This window comes from Centrocercus urophasianus, unplaced genomic scaffold (assembly GCF_019232065.1).
Source record: "Centrocercus urophasianus isolate 14NV4802_14NV808 unplaced genomic scaffold, USGS_Curo_1.0 seq_16, whole genome shotgun sequence".
Taxonomy (NCBI): Eukaryota; Metazoa; Chordata; class Aves; order Galliformes; family Phasianidae; genus Centrocercus; species Centrocercus urophasianus.
In genome coordinates this window covers 16,149,062-16,168,932 of record NW_024884711.1, presented here as the reverse complement: position 1 = coordinate 16,168,932, position 19,871 = coordinate 16,149,062, and the positions used below count along the sequence as shown (strand labels likewise).

General features: G+C 36.6%; 1 protein-coding gene across 1 annotated transcript in view; it reads right to left on the bottom strand.

The window, feature by feature from the left end:
• Positions 1 to 19,871, bottom strand: part of SKAP2 (src kinase associated phosphoprotein 2) — a 108,925-nt gene that overhangs the window by 43,246 nt on the left and 45,808 nt on the right. Inside the window, exon 5 of the mRNA XM_042817166.1 lies at positions 129 to 206. Coding sequence (XP_042673100.1) covers positions 129 to 206 — 78 coding nt within the window. The remainder of the gene's footprint in view (positions 1 to 128; positions 207 to 19,871) is intronic.

Below are 19,871 nucleotides of genomic sequence, written 5' to 3'. Positions count from 1 at the left end.
ACTGCTGTTCCATTTTATTTATCACTCTGTATGAACTTATTTGCATGTACAACTACAAATACTGGCACACAGAACCTCCAAGCACAACTTACACACTAAACGATTTTCACAAAGACAGCTAAACTGACCTTTTCTGCGTTTTTCCAGATATCCAGCCTTCAGAACAAACTGAAGATCTTGAGCTGCAATAGGAGGAAACTGATTCCCTGAAAGAAAAAGAATTTCTGTGAACTTCTGCTTTTCAGGAAAAATACTACAGTAGCATTAGTGAACTTTTACATGCGTAACGCACAGGACTATGGGAAAAAGTAATTACTATACAAGATCATTCAAGTACAAAAAGCTCAAATAACTATGAATGTCAAAACTGTCACTGCTGTCATCACCACTTCAGCATGGAAAAAATATAGCTGTGTAGCAGCCCCTGCAAGTTTTGGAACAAAAAGAAAAATATATAAATTAAGCAAGCAACTTAGAAATGTCAGCCTGTGATTTGAATGTGGTCTGTACAGCAAGCCTGTAATAGAGCAGTGATTTTTTTTTCCAAATGTGCTAGCAAAACCAAGCATCAGAATCCAAGGCGACTACATAGGTAATCTGACTTTAGTAACAGCTCCATGCAAAAACATCTTGAAACAACATACAAGGTGAAAACATATATTATACTGCATATCAAAAAAAAAAAAAGAAAAAGAAAAAAAAAGCCCAGTTGAAGGGATGACAAAAAGTAGCACTTGCTACTGACTACTTACAGACGTTGCTTAATGTGCAACATGACAGTAAAGCACTGCTGAGGTAAATAAGGTTTATAGGCAACTCTAAACGGGCCAAAGACTTCCCACAGAAGTCTGCAAGATTGTTGATCTACATACATTATTTTTAGATTTTATAAAAACTGCTGCACCTGCAAAATAATATTTTCTCAACTGTAAATTCACAGCTACAAGCATGAGACTAGCTAGTCTAACTACCTCACATTAAAAAAGAAATCTAGATGATAAAAATTGCATCTTCCACCCTGCAGTTTTCCCATGCTGAATGAATAAAATTATGGCTTAAATGAAACTGCTAGTATTGAGAAACACGTTAGATATGTCTAATAGCACTTATATGAATGTCACACTGCTTACTGCAAGCAAAAGAGCAGAACAAAAGCTATTCCTGTGCTGCCTTGTTGTTTTTTTTTACTTTTTAAGTGCATGTGAGGATCACAGTAGAGTTCCTACTACTTATTATCATCAAATATTCATAAGAGTCACTGTAGGTAGGTGGCAAGCTTACATGGCAGCAATTATTCACCAAAATACATGTAATCTCATTAAGTTCCACCAATAAAAGCACAAAAAAACTACTATATTAGCAGACAACCCCTGTGCTAAACAACCACTTTGAACTACGTACAGTGGGTTAAAGATCAATTGTCTGACCTTGAACTGCAAACACTGTCTCAGGAAGGTGATGCCTACTTCCTGGGTTTTTAGGTAGTCCCTTAAAATAGATTTATTTTTTTAATTGGCATCCAAAAATGAGTTGGATTATCGTGGCCATATTTAAATACAGTTGTGTGAGGAGAAATACAAAAAAACGAGGTAGGAGCATATGAAGAATATTATTGTTAAAACTATGAGAGTCCTCTAAATGAGAATACATTCCTTAAACAACAAAACTTGCTCTTCAGACAACAGAAGATTTAAGATTTTGTTGGGTATCACAAGTTAGTAAATGGATTTTTATATATATTGACATTTCCAATGATTCTATTTTCAATTTGACATTACTCTTGATATTATTTCAACTTCCTCAGAATGCTTAATACTGCGTTAAAAGTACAAAAGCTATTGGCTCCATAACCAAGCATCTTAAAGTGATGCAGCTGTTTGCCTGTGCTAGATCCATATGAAACCACTGCACAACATCAAATGAGAATTTAACACAAAGACACTTGCTGGATGCTAGAGGCTACGTTTAATAGCTCCTTAAAAGATGATCTAATGATGATATTATGGCGGAGAGGAGGGGAAAAGCTTTACAAACATACGTAGTGTGCTGCTTTCAGTTGGTCATTGGGAGGCATCAGTGTGCAACACTTACAGCTTTACCTCATCACGTAGGGCATATTTTAGAACAGAGCACCCCCACAGATGTGGAAGCGAGAAAATCTAAGTAAATAAACAAAACAAGTTCACTTACATTTATCAATTTAAGAACTTCAACAATTGCTTGCACTTGATGTTATGTTGTTTGTTTTGTTTTGTTTCTTGAAGAGAAAGCTTAGCAACTGTTTGTTTAGTGAACAGCCAAGTGAAATGGGACACACAGCCCCAAATATAATAAGGTGACTCCATGCTGTTCTGCATATAGGTACAACCTCATCTGATTTACCTATTACACAGAACCAGAGAATCAATATCCCACAAGACTCTTGGTTTTGCTGCTTCTGCTGAGGCAAGTTGGGATGAGATTGATGATAGCATTTTCTGAAACTACATCTATTTTGCACTTGGTACTAAAAAGCTCATAAAAAAAAAACATCTACCACTGGTTTTGTAACACTTCAGAATGAAGCTTCTTTTCCTGTTGCTCAAAGTTGCAGCAGGAACTCCGCAAAACAAGGAGCAGCTGGTCAGCATTGCTGTTGGCCAAAACCTGCAAGTAGCTAAAGCAGAAATAGATCACAGGCCTATTATCCTACTTCTGTCTGAGAAGCCTGGGAACCACAAAATATGAGGGATCTTTAGTGAAAGGTCAGGAGAGAGGGACCTAATTGTAATATTCTCAGACACATACAGCTGTACATGAAAGCAAAAGCATAAATCAGCCTAGATTCCCTCCCTCGTTCCCCTGTATGTCCAGAAGGAAGGGGAGGGAGAATAAGTATTATCTAAAGGATAAAGGAAAGAGAAAGAACCACCTCCTCTCAGATTCTTATTAACCGCAGATGTTATGCATATGTGGCAGGAAGAAGGCACAAACACAGATCAACTCTTAGCCTCATACTGTAATAAAAACAAGGAGGAGAAGGAAAAGAGAATGGCAACTTCCTTCCAGATACCACCTAGAGCCAGCAAAGACCCCTAAACTGTGTCATCTCTCTACCTTTCTTCTATTGCTTCTTGTCCATGTCTCAAACCTGATCTGGAGGGAACTGCAACCCTCAGACACAGAAACTCCCAACCAGAAGTTTGGGACTTGTAGAATATGTTGGTTTTCTGCTATCGCTTTCATTCAAAATGCTGCTTCTTCATTCATTTGGGATAGAACAAGCTTGGCACAAAACGTTTAAAAAAAAACTAGACCAAAACTTTGTAATAGTAAAGCAGCATGTGTTTACATTACACTAGCAGCTGAGATCAGAGACACATCAGATGATCTCTATACAGAACTTTGAATAAGACAGCTCTTACTCCAGAAAATCTATTTAACAGAGAAAGACTGCCAAGAAAGAACGTATTACTATTTTTTTAAAAAGATTTAGAAAGCAAATTAAACAACGTGCTTCAAATCACATGTTCCTTCACAGTTCAAAAGCTTTGAATTCCCAAATATCGGTTCCATACTGAGGTTGAGGACAGGAATGTTTTTCCCTTTCCTCGCAAATGAAGGTGAAATGGGCTGGATTTAAGTTTCAGTTGATCAGAGCAAAATTTCTCTCCCAGAATCAGCCCCAAAAGAGGACACCAGTAGGTCTTGCTGCCTGTTTTGCTCCTGTATGTTCTGTTTCCAAATATATCTCAAGAATCTAGGAATTAAGACATTAGCAGAGTCCATGGCCTTTCCTGTTTTCTCCTTTGGTAGACTGTAGGTTTTGAAACCAGATGTAAATATCAGACTAAAGTAGCACTGTGTCAAGAAGTGGTCTGTGGCTTGCAGCTCTGTAGTTCACAGTTGCTTCTGTGAACTCTCTAAGATGCAGCTCCTGCAGCCTGGCCTGTGATGGGGAGTTGAGAATACAAAAATGTCTCCTTTCCATTCTTAAGTTTCTACTTCATAAACTAGGTCTTAAACTTTATTCTTTCGATATGACAAAGCATGTCTATCCTTTCCAGTATCTGGGGAGATGATTATCTTGCATCCCAAATATCCAATAAAAAAGGAGGGAGGTCCATCTGCTTAATGTTAAAGTTTTCCTTCCTTCTCGACTTCCCACTCATAGGTGAATTCTAGAATAATTTCTCTTCTTATCCTGGTGGGAATTACTGCAATGTATTCCAAACTGAAATCTGCAGGCTAGGCTTCACTTGCATATTCTCAGACTGATGCATATAAAAACTGGATAAAAATATTTATGAGGCATAAACCTTCAAATTTTAGAGAAAAGTAAATCACACATATAACATACTAGGTTCTTCCTCTTGGTTCTAGGTGCTCTTGTGCCAAGACAGTTATTATAATGCTATTACTGCCAGGCTAAAACTTACTCCAGTAAAGCCAGAATTTCTACCAGACATGCTGTGACTTCAGAAAGGCACAAATGCTATTAAGATAGATGTATTAATGCAAGGGTTCCACTGTAAAAATCCCACAAATCCAGTGCATCTTATGACTTCAGAAAGATGTCAAAATAAAGCTCATGCCACAGCTATAATTTTCACAACTTAGTAATGTGACAGTCAAAAGCCTGGGTAATGCAATTTTGCCCCCTAGTGCAATAGAGAATTTAGCCCACTACTTAAAAACAATTTAATCGGTGTCACTTTACATGATAAAGCATGAAATTTAATCGTTATGCACTGCATTTTGCGTTTTGGGGAACAGAGTGATGTCGAAATTTCGTTCTGCATACAGAACAAATAAAACAAAACTAGGTTGTATTATTCTGCACTGCATACCAATAGGAATATTTTTCATTTCTTCAATGTGGGCTAAGGGATACATAAAGCAAGAAATAATTAGAGGTCAGTGCATTCTAAAGAGGTGCTTAGCGTGCTTATGGGAAGCTAAATAGGCGAAGTGGAGATAAGTGTAACTCAGTGCAGCTAAGTGGTTAATTACATCTTGCTTGCCTACAGGCCCATAGGTCTAAATATTATAACGGCAAAGTTTTCTTGCTCAAATAAGAACATCCACCATTCTTCAGTCCTTGCAAAAGAAAACTCAAGCCAAAATATATTAATTTGACTCTACTGAGAACAAAAACAGTGAATTCTGTTTCATTATATTTAATGTAATTTTTGAAAGTAATGACTTTCTTTTTAATTTCATTTTTCCAGCTTCTTTTTTATCGTATTGAAGACCCAATTACACCAAATGAGAAACTGAAATCTACCACTCTGTGAATTTTTGCTAGTAAAAAGTCTGTTTTCTAACAGAAAAAAATTCTGGCAATATAAAAGGGAACCTTATAAGCTGGTATGCAACAGGGTATTTCTCCAAAAACAAAGAGTTGCTCATAAGTATTAAAGCATGAGAAAATGTTACAATTAAGATTTTTCTTTTTCTCTCAAGCTGAGAGCTTTTGGGATATTTCTCAGGAAAACTGACAAACTTTTTCTGATGTTTTTGTTAAAGTCTAAACAAAAAAGGAGTAAAGTTTCTAGCTACATGCAAAGTGTTTTCCTCCCCTTTCTTTCCATTCTACCCAAAATTCTTAGTAAATCTCCATTTATTTTCATCTAGAAATACAGCTTTTACCGTTTTTATCAGCTACTGCAGAGGGATTCAATTATCTTTGAATCCATACACAGCAATACAGTGGGGTCACATCTGTTTCACAACCACTGTGAATCTAGGCTAAAGACGATTAGTTTTACTCTTGTATGCGTGCCTTCTCCCTACTGTTTTTTTTTTTTTTAAAGTGAAAATTAATGTATGTTGAACTTAAAAAAAACTCCCATTTTCCAGAGTCTTCTGGTTAAAGAAAAGCTATCAGTAGGACAATTACAAGATCTTATTAGCTTCATTAACTGCCACAAGCACCTTCCCAAAGATTACTTCAGTACTTTGCAAATGTACTAGCCTAGTAGTGGTGAATCAGTCTAACATGCAAGAAACAAAAGATAAATCTTAAAGAAAACATAATTCATTTGGAGCAATAAATGTAGCATTTAGTTTTGAAACGCTTGTTCAAGAAAAGTTAGCATTTTGGTCTTCAAAGTGTCTGTTTCCAAGAAAGTGTAGGCTATAGAGCTTTGCTCCTGAGCCATGCCCAGCATTCACCATTGTGTTTTCTAATTACTTATAATAACCTCCTCAGAATAACTTGCCTTAATATACTCCGCTAAGAAGAGCCAGCAGTGTATTTTATTAAAGTATACTTAAAGCAGCATCTGTTTCCAGTTAATTCTTTCTAATCTGGGATCTGAAGTTTGGGCTACAAGCACTAGTATTACACCCTTGGAGGCCTAAATGTTGACTATTTCTTCCCTACTCCTCCTTGTAAGGAGAGAGGTATGAGGATTTCTCCTCCCTTCCTTCCTGCTAGTTCAGGAGAAGGCAGTGGGCCAGGCAGCCTAAAAATCACTGTGATATATTCTTTACAGAAACTCCGAGCTCTTTTAAACATTTTATATGCTTGAAATTCAGTCATTTTCATTTATCCCATAATTAAATAAATGTGTATTTAGATTTTTAAATTGTAAAAAAACTTACGTCTATGGCATCTCAACCCTCATCTGTTTTTTGTGCAAAGCTTCCTTAATAGCTGTAACGCATTTCATCTGATGAAGACTTTTTTTTTAATGAACTACTGGAGTCAGCCAGTCAGTCTCCATTCACCAAGATCCACCGCCTAATGGAATCATCCTGGATCACACACTCCTCATCTAAACTTTAAATTTACAATGTCTTCATAAACTAATATCGCCCTGGTCTTCTACATTCTTTTGTTGTCTTTCAAACTGTACTGAAACACCCTCAGTCACATCTTCTATAGCACCTTATCGTGGAAAGGAATTAATGGCTTTTGCCCCTTGATCCAAATTTGACTTTCAGCACGGATAATTAATTAATAATAATTTTTAATAATAAAAATTAATAATAATATTTAAAAGTGAAGCAAAGATGCAATGTTTTCTACTCTTCACTTCAGCTGTTTTAGAAAGACTGAGGCATGACAACAGAAAGGAGATATAACATCAAAGAGAAGTTATCTTGCACAGAGTTCTCTCATACTTTTATGCCACTGTAATACAGGGCATGGAAACTTAAAAGTTGCGCTTAAGTTCTTCCAAGCATCTTTACTGTTCATCAGTCATCTTAGACAGAGACAGAGAGGTTTCCATCATGCAGAGGCACATACTGCTGCTAACAGAAAAGTGTAGCAGTTGTAAAGATTGAAAATACAAATTCTGCCTATGTAACAAGAAGCTCAGCTTCCTACTTGATTTTCAGAAATAAAATATACAGGAAAACACTCAGATAAAAGAAATGCCTTTGCACTGCGGACAGAAGGAAGTAAAAAAGACCATCATGGTTCAATTAGAGGCACTGGAAATTCTCATGAAATGACATAGGCAAGCTGAAATTTCCCAGGATCATCTCACAGACAAGCACACACATCCAATTTTGATTAGAAACCCTAACTAAAGATCCAGAATATCTACACAATAGTTGAACTGCAGAAGGTGCTGTTAGCTAATCAGAGAAAATTACAAGGTCAGGAATAAAGAGCATACAGCTGGAGCATGACCAGCATGATGTCAAAATACATATGGATAGCATCTTTAACCACATCATGATTCCTGTATTCCCAGATGACTAATAGGAAAAAAGTCCTATGCTTTTATCAAACAGCAAGTTAAAAGCTAGCATTTAATGTCCAGGTGAAAAAAAAAAACAATTTTCAGCTTAACATCTAAAACATCTGGAAAAGGTAATACTACAGTACACCACAGTTCACAGTTTTTAAGTAACCACCTAGAAAACATAAGCAAAACCCTTGGAAATAACCACATATCAAAATGTCCTAAGAAAAAGTTATGGTAATGGAAACAAGAAATTTTCTATTACTTCTTAAATTTTGCCCTAGCTCTTTTTAGTTTTGAAAGGTCTAAAATTTTCTCTTTGGATTACTGGCATGTTTTGTTCAGTAAATGAGCTTAAACTGACAGTAAACAATGACAACTATTTAACTCGACTTTTTAGTAGAAAATCTGCTAAATGTCATTTTTTGTGAAGCTAAACAATGAACTTTCAAGTGGTATTTTAAAATAAATAGCTTGTGTTCCTTAATTTCAGCATCCCATTAATCCAAGTGTTTATTACTCAGCTCTCAAGATCTATACAAATTTAAGTTTGGGGACTTTTCTGGGACTTCTATCCAGACTTTGGTAATATTATTCAAGCAACATTCTTCAAAAAGTGTGGAATTTTTTTTCCCATTTAGTTTAGCTTTTCTCAGTATTTTTTTGCACTGTATCTTCTCCTAATGAAGAACTTTTGTTTAAAAATCCTTTCCTAAATTGTTCAATTTCTAGCTTTTCTAGTTTCAAAAACTAGTTTAAGGCTTCTTTTAAAGGAAAAAAAAAAAAATCATCCACTGTGAATTTCAATCTGTGATAGGGACATTTCATCAGGGGGATATTTTCTCTGCTGCTCTCACCAGAAGCATAACAGGCTAGATATACAATCAGCAAACACCGAAGAAATCCAGGGAAAGAAGGAAATTCTCAGACTATCATAAAACACCAACGAAAAACCCCAGCATAAATTGTACAATGTTTTATATATGGAAGTCACTTATGCCAAGTGGCAGCCTCTTGGCTTAGCTCTGCAGGCTGCAAAGTTCCAACTGTTCTGACTCCTAGCCAAAGTCCTGGTCTGCTAAGCTTCTGAAAGGAAACATGCATACAACACTTAGAACATTTTAAATGCTCCAACAGCTCATATCCCTGATCAAAACAAAATTTAACATTACTGGTTGGCGCTGGAAATCTTTCATCTGTATGAAGGAAGGGATTAGAATTCCTACAGTCAGCGAAAAACAGAACCAAATCTTGAAAAGTAGCTTTTGTAGAGTTCAATGCGAGAGGGTCCAAGAAAGCTACAATTTTCATTTTCCACATTTTTGTGTATTACTGCAAACACAAAATGGCTTGAATGTTCTGCCTCATTGCTTCATTTTCATCCATTTCTTCTACTACTGATAATTTAAGTAAAAAGCTGTGACCAGTGAAGCTGTGAATGCTGAAAGCTCCTTTGCATCCAAAAGCCAATGTGGATTCAGATGGAGATACAAGTTTCCAGTGCCATCTGCACATAAAGACAAGCCTTTTCAAAATAAAAACAAAAGGAAATCTCACACAAGACCTTCAAATTTACCCACTACTGAATACAAAACGCACATCAAATTTAGTATCATTTATTATGTAGAAAAATTGTTTTGAAAATATCTGAATCTCTTAAGGCAGTAACTAGTTTAAAATCTTTGGAAACCATCTATGGCATTGAAATTCAAAAGTGAAGAAGTCACTCCTATTGACTTCCTTAATGCTTGTTTGTCTTTTCCCACAGTAAATACATCCAGATTTCTGTTTCTTCAGCATCTGCAATATGAAATTCCAAATAGGTAAGGTACTGGAAGTTCACAAATCAAAATTACCACCATATTCAGCAGTGTGGAGGTTACAATTTGGGGAGAACTGAGTGAATACCTGTAACTGGATTCTTTTGTGACCTGTCCACAAGACTGGATGGAGAACACATTGCGAGAGACAGGCAGTTTTTAAAAACTAAAGACTTCTACAACGAGGAAATAGGTGAATAAGTATCAACGGGACTTTTCAAATTCCAATCCTGTACTCCTTGATTCCCTTGATAGCACATTTGTGTTTTCCTTAAGCCCATCTCAAACTAAACTAAGAATTCAAAAGCCAACCCAGCTGGTCAATGTACTGCTTTTGAAACTCATGCCATTTTTAACATTAAAGGTGTATGAATCAGCTGAATGTACTAAGTGCTGTTGCTTGGTCAATGAATAATATTTAGTGATGAGTACTATGATCTGGGACAAGGTTTGTAGGAAAAGTAATTATCTTCTTCATATAACTAGTACCTCTGGAAAGAACCGGACGAGCCTTTAGACAGGCAAAAGAGTTCATCTATGCAAAAATTCCCTTTTAATCTCCACTCATCCCCAACTCTGTTTCAACTGGTTAACAAATATACAAACACAGCCTAATGAAATTACTGAGAACAATATTATTCAAAAGCTGAGCTAAAAACAAGGAAAGTAAATCATTTTTTACAAGTCATATACAGCATTTTCTTCCAATTCAAAAATTGTCGCTTCACTTCTCTTTAAGAGCACACAAAAATAATAATTGTGTCAAAGCTACAAACAGGTATTGCCAAAATTTCATCTGAGCAAATTTTAAAGCTGATCTATGAACATCAAAAATGAATATGGGACTTTTAATGGAGATGCTGACACAACCTTAACTATGACAATGCTAACAGCGCTACTATAATAAATCTGTCAGTTTCTATAATGTCTATGACAGTCCCATTAATATGAATGATGCACACTTCACATAGCGTACTACACAGCAACTGCAGAAGTTATATCATCTTCATTCAGAGTAACAAATCAGTGATCAATATTTGTAAAAGCAGGCTAATCCTTTGTAAAATCACTGGTTTAGTGATTGAAGAGTTTGCTCAATTTACACAGTTAATCCCTCTTCATCTGCTTGAGCCCTCTATTTATTCCAACCACTTACAGTCGTAGCTGTAGCAGATTAATACATACCCTCATGCTAAGCATGTATTGACAATTGACCCAGCGTATTGCTGTCAGGATAATCTTTACAAACATTAAGCTTTTCTTACCAAGCCTAAAGGCTACATTTAGAAATCAAAAGTTTACAAACAGTCTCAGAAACTTCCCCTCACATATTATCACATTTCCATTTAATTCTTTTTTAGACGCAGCATCTACTGTCATATTTTCTAGCCCCAAAAGATAATCTCCTGAATTTTTGATTCATCACATTATAATACAGTTACCTCAAAGAATTTTTAGAGCAAGAAATTTCTATAGTAACAAGAAAAAAAAAAAAAGGAATATGTTGCAGCATATCAAGTGGAAAAAAAAAAGAAACGGCCATCTGTGCAAATACAAATAAATTAGTATCCTTTATATAAAGAAATGAGCTGAAGTAGCATCATTGAATTAAGCTCAAAAAAACCAAAAAGGTCACTGTGAAGTCTCTTGTTTTTTCTTCTCAGACTATAACAATATTTATTTGGAACAGAGACAAAAATATTTAGTTGCATCTACATACACATCTATAGTATAGATTTGAACTGAATTTCCATAGGTTAGTCCTTCAAGATTTTTCTCTATTTTACGCCTTCTACAAGAGGGGAATGAAAAGCATAATTTTCTAAAATAACAGAAAAGAATTAATGTAGATAATATTCCTAGTTTCACCTTACATTCATATTAATCTTTCAGCTCTATGAAGCTACTTACACTTAATTTGCCATTACATACTTGAGTTATGTTATGGACAATTTAAAGGAAAAAAAATCCTAAAATATTTTGAAATATTTTAAGTCTAAGAACTAATGTTTCAGGTTAAATAAAGTAGAAACTCTTAAGAAGTTAATTTGAATGATTAATCATGCCATAGTTCTTAAGGTAACTTTTTTGAGAGAGGCACAATTCTGTATTATCTGCCCAGGACACGACTTTAATGTCCATACAAAACTAAATCTCAGTGTTAGAACAGTATAACTGCTTCCGTGCTGAGTTTTCATAACAGCAATTATTGATTCACAGAAAGATAGTTGAAAAAACACATATGGTAAGCTCACCCAGGCTATGGGGGGGTTGTTTATTTGTTTTTTATGTGGGTCCCTGAAATGAACTCCTCCAGCTCCCACCCCCCAAAAAGAAGAAAAAAGAAAGGTGAGCCTTAAGAAAAAAATCAGATAAATCTGTGCTGAAACATGCTGGTTTGGCTGATACATTAATTACTAGACTAGAGAACCTAATTTATCCATCTCGCTCTAGAAATACAATTTAGATTCAGGAATGGACATAAACACTGCTGACAGAGCAAGGAACACTCACCTATTTATCAGGCAGTCACTGCACACATCAAAAACTTGATGCGCTTGATTTATAATTTGAAATAGATGCATGGGGGGAAAAAAAAGTGAGGCTGGAGCACTAGCATTTAAGGGGCAATAACAGACTTCAGCACTGAAGGCCATTAAAGCAAAGAGCAAGAGGGATTAGATTCTGCAATGACAGAATCATGTTAAGTAAGACAACTCAAAAGTCAGCACACAGATTTGTTCTGTGTGTTTCACTGTTGAGATTCCGTCAATCTTTAAAACCAAAAAATACAAGTGAAGAGATGCTACTACATAGAGCAACCTAAAGTTTATCACTTGGTTATTAAACACAAAGGTGTCACTGCTGAATAACATCATCTAAATGATGAAAGAGGTGAGCTGCAACACAAGACAGGTCAACATGTTGTCTCTACTCCACTTTAAGAAGGAAACAGCTTTTTAAAAATGAGTGACCTGATGAACCAACTAAAGGTAGAAGTGGTGACTTGGGGACAAATAGAGAATGTTGCATCTGCCTACATCTATGCTGTCCTTTTCAGGTTGAGTAAAAATACAAGAGATACAAGGCACAGTTATTATCTTACACCACAGCATATTCTGGGAGGAGTTTTGGCCAGTCAAAGTTAGAGAAGAAATATTTAATTTTTTTTTTTTTTTTTTTTAAAATTTTTTTTAAATTTTCCCTTAAGGAAAATAAAAAAAATAAAAAAAAAAAAAAAAAACCTGAATCATATTTGTTAATAGGCACTCTAGGATTTTAGCCTGTTAGGGAAAAAGGCACTTTGTAGATATGCGGAGGACTATAAATCGTACAGTGTCTCTAATTTATTAATCATTTATTAATCTTTCTCTTACACAGATGTTCATAAATTGAATCTCCCTGAGTAGGTCTGGAACCTGTTACCAGTGGATGGAGAGTGAAACCTCCACTCTGAGGGTTGTGTTGAAAGTTTCCAGTGGCCCAGCCGTGTAGCTAAAACCTAGAGTTTACTCAGCCACTAATTACAATTTCAGAAGGAAAAAAAAAAAAATAAGAAATTACAAGATATTATGGTATTTTAGAGTGCTGAATGAGATTTTCTCTACTCGTAAGCATTCTTCTGCAAACCGTTTCGTTTTTAGCAACCAGCAGTAACAACTGCTCATTTGGTCTCTAAACAGCCTAAGAGTGCCAGAAACAACAAATAAGTAAATTCATGCCACCAAGAAAGTCAGCAGCTGTAGCAAAATCTTAAAATATACTGCACTTGGATACACACCGTCCTGCTGCCTTGCAGTGAAATTTGCTCAGGAAGATGTCTGGGGAGCCAGGTCAACAGTTGACTCCACCAGAAAAAGACAAAATAAGTCTAGGATGCTGATTTGCAGCACCCCTAGGTGTCAGCAGGACAGTACATTATTTTTGCCTCCAAATCTGTAGAGAAGGAGTAAATGAGTATCACTACAAGCCAGTGAGTTGCAAGTCTCTGCAGTTCCTAGCTATGCAGGTGCTAGCACTGCTCCTGCTAAGGCCAGGCTGCAGAATGAAGAAAAACAGCTGGAGCCATCAGACTGCAGGTGGTGGGGTAGTGGCAAGACTGACAGGCCAGAACACTGAAATCCTCAGGCAATTTCTGAGAAGGCAGCAACAGTCATGAAGTATTGCCTAAGGTGTGTGTTAACTCTTTGGTGCACACTGACTCTGTGCAATCCTATACTCCTTGCTGCAACGTTGGCCATTACAGAATAGACACAAAGACATCTTAGGGTTCTAATTGGTTTTACAAGACCTTTTCAGCTGCTGACAGGCAATTAAGTCTTCAGTTTAGCTCTAAAATATTTACTCTGATTCTCCAACTGCATATGAAGACGTATCTCTGAGCATATTCCAGTCCAATTATAACCAGTAATGCCACTTCTAAGAATTTTAAGTGATTTTTATATAGGCAATGTAGAAGCTGTATGGATTATTTAAGATCTATACGAGTAAAGGCATTCCCCAGAATGTTATGAATGATAAACACTTTCCCAAGAATATTCAGGAATGGTGTGCATTTAACAACATTTTGAAACAGAGCTTTACAAAATTTAAATAATGTAAGTCGTCAACATGATCCAATTTCCCTTGTTCAGTTCACCATTTCATCAGCATAAAAGATGCTGGAACTTCTTTGCTTTCAGACATCCCAACAGAAATAAACATGATGACTAACCCATTAGACATTTGCTGCAAAGGTTCATATAATGCAGAAACAGGAGCAAAAAGATGTACTCCAAGGAAATTTTGTGTTGAGAATGATCAGTTGATTAGGTACAGGGCAAAAAAAATACATAGAGGTTGTCAACGTTACTGTCATGTATAGAAAGGAAAATTAAGTCATTTGTTATTCTCAGTTGGAGAGGTCACTAATGTTATCTTGCACATGATGATTTGATGCACTACATATGATTAATGATTGTTTAAAGGACACTGCCAAGGTCTGTAGGTCAGACTATGACCTTTCTTTTTTTCCCCCCAGTTATCCATAAGCAGAATATTTATAATTCTCTCCCCTCTCTTGAAAATATTTTAATATTATCTACTACTACAAAAACAAGAATTCCAACAGTATAAGACTGCAAAATAGCAGGAAAAAATATCCAGTGAGAAAGCAAATGTTACACAATTATACTTGCAGTGCATTAAGTTATTTTAAGTGTGATAGTCGTGACTATCACATTAAGCTCATTCCATTTCAACTGCACAAGTTTTCAACCTCTTCACGTATATATATCTTTATGCTTTGGAAGACAATTGTGTACGCTTGGACTCAAAGTTCCTCCTCAAAGTCATTATGTGATGCTTCAAAATTTTAAAGACAAACAAAAAAAAAAGAATTCATTTGTTGTCTTCTGAAGTTCCCAAAACTCAAAGTGCACAAATTACATTCCTTAATGTGTTCCCACATCTCTAGCCAGAGTCTTAGTTTTCTTCATCTCTCACTCACATTAGAGCTTTTATGTTTTTTAATTTATGGAGATAATTTTTTTTGTCATTTAGTTTTTGTTTTTGTTTTTTAATTTTAATAATCTTAAAATCTAACAGGCATTACGTAAATACACAGTTAAAGTGTAAAAAAAAAAAAAAAAAAAAAAAGGAAGGGCCAAACTCATATGACTGGACAGCTATTCAGAAACCTTCAGGAACAAAATACTATTCTCTGGAAACCTCAAATGTTTTGCAACATGGAGGCATAATTTTCTGTTCATGGATATGAGAACAGATATTTGTTATCTAGGCCAAAATAATCTTCAAATGAAAATTAAGCACTACCTTTTTTTTTTTTTTTTAAATAAAAAACAAAACCACAAAGAATTCTTAATAATAATATTGAATTAGTTTGGTTTTGTTTGGAAGGAGTTGTTTGTTTTCGAAGTTAAGAGTTCCGCAAAATTTCTGTTGAACAGATTTTTTTTCCCATTATTCTCCAGGAAGAGGAAGAGACTTTTATACATCTTCATCATAGGGCTCTAACTTCAGATTTTAAAATGAAACTCTGTGGTTACTCTTTTCCTTCACTGCTGTACTTTGTAAATGTGTAATAGCAGACCGATTTCTATACTGCCTGTGTATTCTTCTGCTTTTCCACAGGGTAGCAGTGTGCTTCAGAACAAGGCCACCACTGTGGGAATATGAATGAGTACACAAAATCCCTGCAGAAAGCAGCTGTTCCCTCTTGTACATATGCAAATGTATGAACGCGAAATAATGAGGGCAGCTTTGTGAAATAAAGACAGAGAACAACAGAGCCAGAGTGGACCACAACAAAGTTTTTGTAGGAAGCAGTCAACTCAAGTCTGAGGGGAAAAAAGTTCTTATTAATATTCTCAGTTGTGAGAATCACTCATCTGAGGAAAATACTTCCTCCCCCCCCCCTTTTTTTTTTTTAATTCACACTGAAAATATATATATATTTAAAGCCCAAAGACAAAAAACACAAATGTATTTCTTCTAAGACAGTCGGTTTATTCAAAAAAAATTACCATGTAATTAAGACAAGCCTGGACATTTTTTCCTTCCAATACTGTCAGTCTTACGTATGACCTTGGACAAGTCATTGAATCTAACTCAGTTTTCTTCTCCATAAAATGGAGATAATACCTCTGCCCAGGGCTACTGGGAAGCTAAATTCATTGTCCATAAACGTGATTTGAAATAGCAAGGTGAAAGGGCTTTATCAGTGTTACGTACTTCTGCATTTTTCATTGCTTTTGATAAGACTAATGAAACCATGTAAATTTTGAATGACAACATTAAGCAGATTTTCAGGCAAGCTCTCGCTAGAAGTTAAAGGCATTACAGATTTCTTGGGATGACCCCGATTTGAGCTCTGACAACTAATGGCTGAGTCAGAACATTGCTATGTGAAGTACTGTGAAGAGTCTTCCAGATGTCAGTTTTTCTAACAGGGGACCGTTTATTCAATACTGGAGAGACCAGTTACATCAGTGTTTGACTAGGAAGAAGAAATGCTCGAAAAGAAGAAACATTTCACATCTGCTTGTTGGTTAAGCAACAAGCAACACTAAAATCTTTCAAAGTCTATGACCGGAATTTGCTACTTCAGTACAAATCATGCTTCTCACCAGCAAGTGCAGAGACAACAAGAACTAATTTATCAAACCAAAAATGTACAAGCCATAGACTAAACTGCTCAATTCTCTATAATGATCATTACCTATGTCCCCTTACCATTAAAAACTACCACTATAACCCCAATTCTTTTCTTTCATAGCAATAATTGAATTCACAGTCTCATAAAGAACATCCTTCTGCAATGCATGTTCTGCAACAATGTTGAGTTTCACATATCCATCTCACCTAACTGCTGTGCACTTAGGGCCACCACAGCTGCTGCCCTTTTTTTTTTTTAAAAAAAAAAAAAAAAAACTAAATTGATCTCAGGGTTTAACCTGCATAACTCAGCATCATAAACTGCTACAAAAGGCATTATTTTTGTTTGCATGCTCTTACTGATACGTTTTACAAACCAAACATTACATACATTAAAAAAAAAAAAGAGAGCTAAATCTAAACCACATGAATTCATCTGCTCTCCCTTAAATGTCTCTGACAGAGAACAAGCCTGTCATTGAAGAAGTTTGTGAGCAACACAAAACTAAATGTAATTCAGAATCTTCAGCGTTGTTTTCATTAGAGGCTTACTCAACAAAATAATTACCAAAAAAATAATTGTTTTTCACTAGCATTAAGCTTCACATTTGTACTGATCTTTAGTATAGCTGATGGGTCTGCTGCTTTGGGCAAGGCACTACAGTCCTAGCAGTCATTACCACCTTCCTGCATTCCGTGCAAAGCTAGGACTTCTGCTCATACGGTAGGTTACACTGCCAAATGTCCTAAGCCCGCAGTCAGCCCACAGTCCAATGGCAACTACCCTTGCATGAAGTCTAAACCACACATACAATAAAGGCATTTTCAATGCTGTGTCACACTTGTAAACTGAGTACAAGACCTGTCAGCTTCTGAAGGTCTGCTTTCATGATCAAGTATCCCCACAGACACTGACCAGATTCCTGAGGCACTAAGAACTACAATACAAAAAGCAGATTTCCTCCCCAATGAAGTCTGAGAGAACAGCAGACAGCAGAAAACAAGCAAAAGCATGTGAAAATCAGCGTATTCCCGTACACTTCTGCCATGGGTTCTCCTAGCTTTACACATTTTTAATAATGCTTACATGGCTAACTTCCTTAGACAACTAATCCAAAGTTTTCTTTTCCCCTGGGAACAAAATGTGGAAGTACTGTGAAGAGACCCCAAGGAAATGAGGTGTAAGAGGCAACTTCTTTTCTCTTCCCTTCTGAGACGCTAGAAATTTTGATGCCAGAGCTGGAAGGAGAATGGCCAGGAATTTGTGAGGGTCTTAGCCTGTCTGACTTCCAGTGCCCATTTCCCTTCATTTCTTGTCCCTGTTCTAACCTTCAAGGTTGGAAACAGCAATACTCTGCAAGGGCAGGTTGTGAAAAGATGCAAGAGGCACGCAAAACTGGATGCAAGGCCAAAACTAGGAACTAGGCCTGGCAGCGTTGTAAAACAATATATCAACTACAGAAGGTATGACAGTGTCATACAAAAGATACAGTTTGGGGCACCACTACGTATTAAGGACAGAAAACCAATTTTTGCTATAATGTTTGTGATATAAAAAAAATTCCCAGAGAAACTATGTCTTCCAATTTTAAATCCAAATAGTTAATGTGTAGTCTTCAAGCCAGAAGGTACTTCCTTTTCAAACAACAGCCTCAAAGCCACCACGTCTAAGATACTCTTGTTAAGAACTGACTTGCCCATTTTGTTTCTCCAAACTGCACTTTCCAGTCCCATTTTTTTTTTCTACTCCAGCTGCTGCCTTTTCTCATAACAGCACCCATCTCTGGAAACATCCTTTCTTCTGCACCATGTCTTAAAGTCTTACTCCTCCAAAGACTTTCTTGTGTTCAGTACTGTCATTTTTCAAGCTGCTTCCTTCTTTTCCTTCCTTTCCGTTCAACTTTCATCATTTCTGCTTCTTCATCTCCTTCTTTATAATTTTGGTCCCAGATCCCTGAGTTCCTATTCCGTTTAATTTCCTCCTCCATTTATTAACAACTCACCCCTCTGCATTACCCAGATCACTGCTCACTCTGCTCACTGGCACTTCTGCACATCAGGGAGATTCTTAGCCAAGTGTGCTCTTCATAAACTCATACATATTCCCCTTCTCCTGTCACAGATCTTGTAAGTAGGTCAGCATGCCTACCTTCACTGGGCAGAAGTCCTGTTGCCAGCTAGACACAAAGAAATAGGCTTCACAAACCATCTGCCCAGGAGCACTAAAGCATAGGGGTTGCACAGGTGTCTGGGAATGAGCTGCAAGACTGGTCAGCTCTTTTAGGGAGATCCACATTCAGCCCATCAATCAGGAGCTGCCTGTCCCATAGGTTATGACATTCTAGGGAATGAGGTAAACATGAATACATTTGTTGGCTTTACTCTCTCCTATCAGTGCTCCCTTTGATCAGCTTTGAACATCTCATTAGAAATGCAACAGAAAGTATCTTGTTATCTTCCTGTTTTTAATCCCCTTCTCTGTCTCACAGCCCCAGCCTTTGGTATCACACTATATACAAGCAGTCTGCTAGCATTAAAATTTAAGAAATGCTTTGGATCTCAAAATGTATTAGCAATAAAAAAAAGAATCAGTTCTACCCTCAGCAGGAGCCAGAGTAAGAGCATTCCATCCAATTAACTGGGAAATGGAGGAAGGAAACATCAAGAAGACAGACCTGGGAGAGCCCTCAGAAATCTGTTACCTCACATACCTGTTCTTACTCCCAAATCAGGGCTAGATTTACTTCATATAAATATCTGGCACACGTTTAATAACCGTCTCTGCACAGGTATCTCTGCCATTCACGATGCAATAAACCAAGGAGTAGGGCAAGGTATCCCCTTCCAGCTGCCCTCCTGTGATTCTGAATCAAAACTCAGATATATCCGCAACAGCACTCAATGCAAAATGCACACAAACACTCAGTGCAACAACTCTAAAGTAGTGCAGTTGCCATGCCAGTACTAATTGGTCCCACTCCTCAGAATGGCTCTTTAGCCCAGGGCACTGCTGCAATGATACTATTCCAGTATTTCTCATTCAAAGACTAATATTATAAGCAGTGAGTAACCTGAGCCATCCAGGCATCAAATTTGAATTGCACACCCTTGTATTTTTTATTTGCAGAGCACCTACCACATCAGATTCCTATTTTTGTTTTAGAGCAATGACAACAGTAAAAATGAGAAACAACATATGTGACAGAGAGCTCAC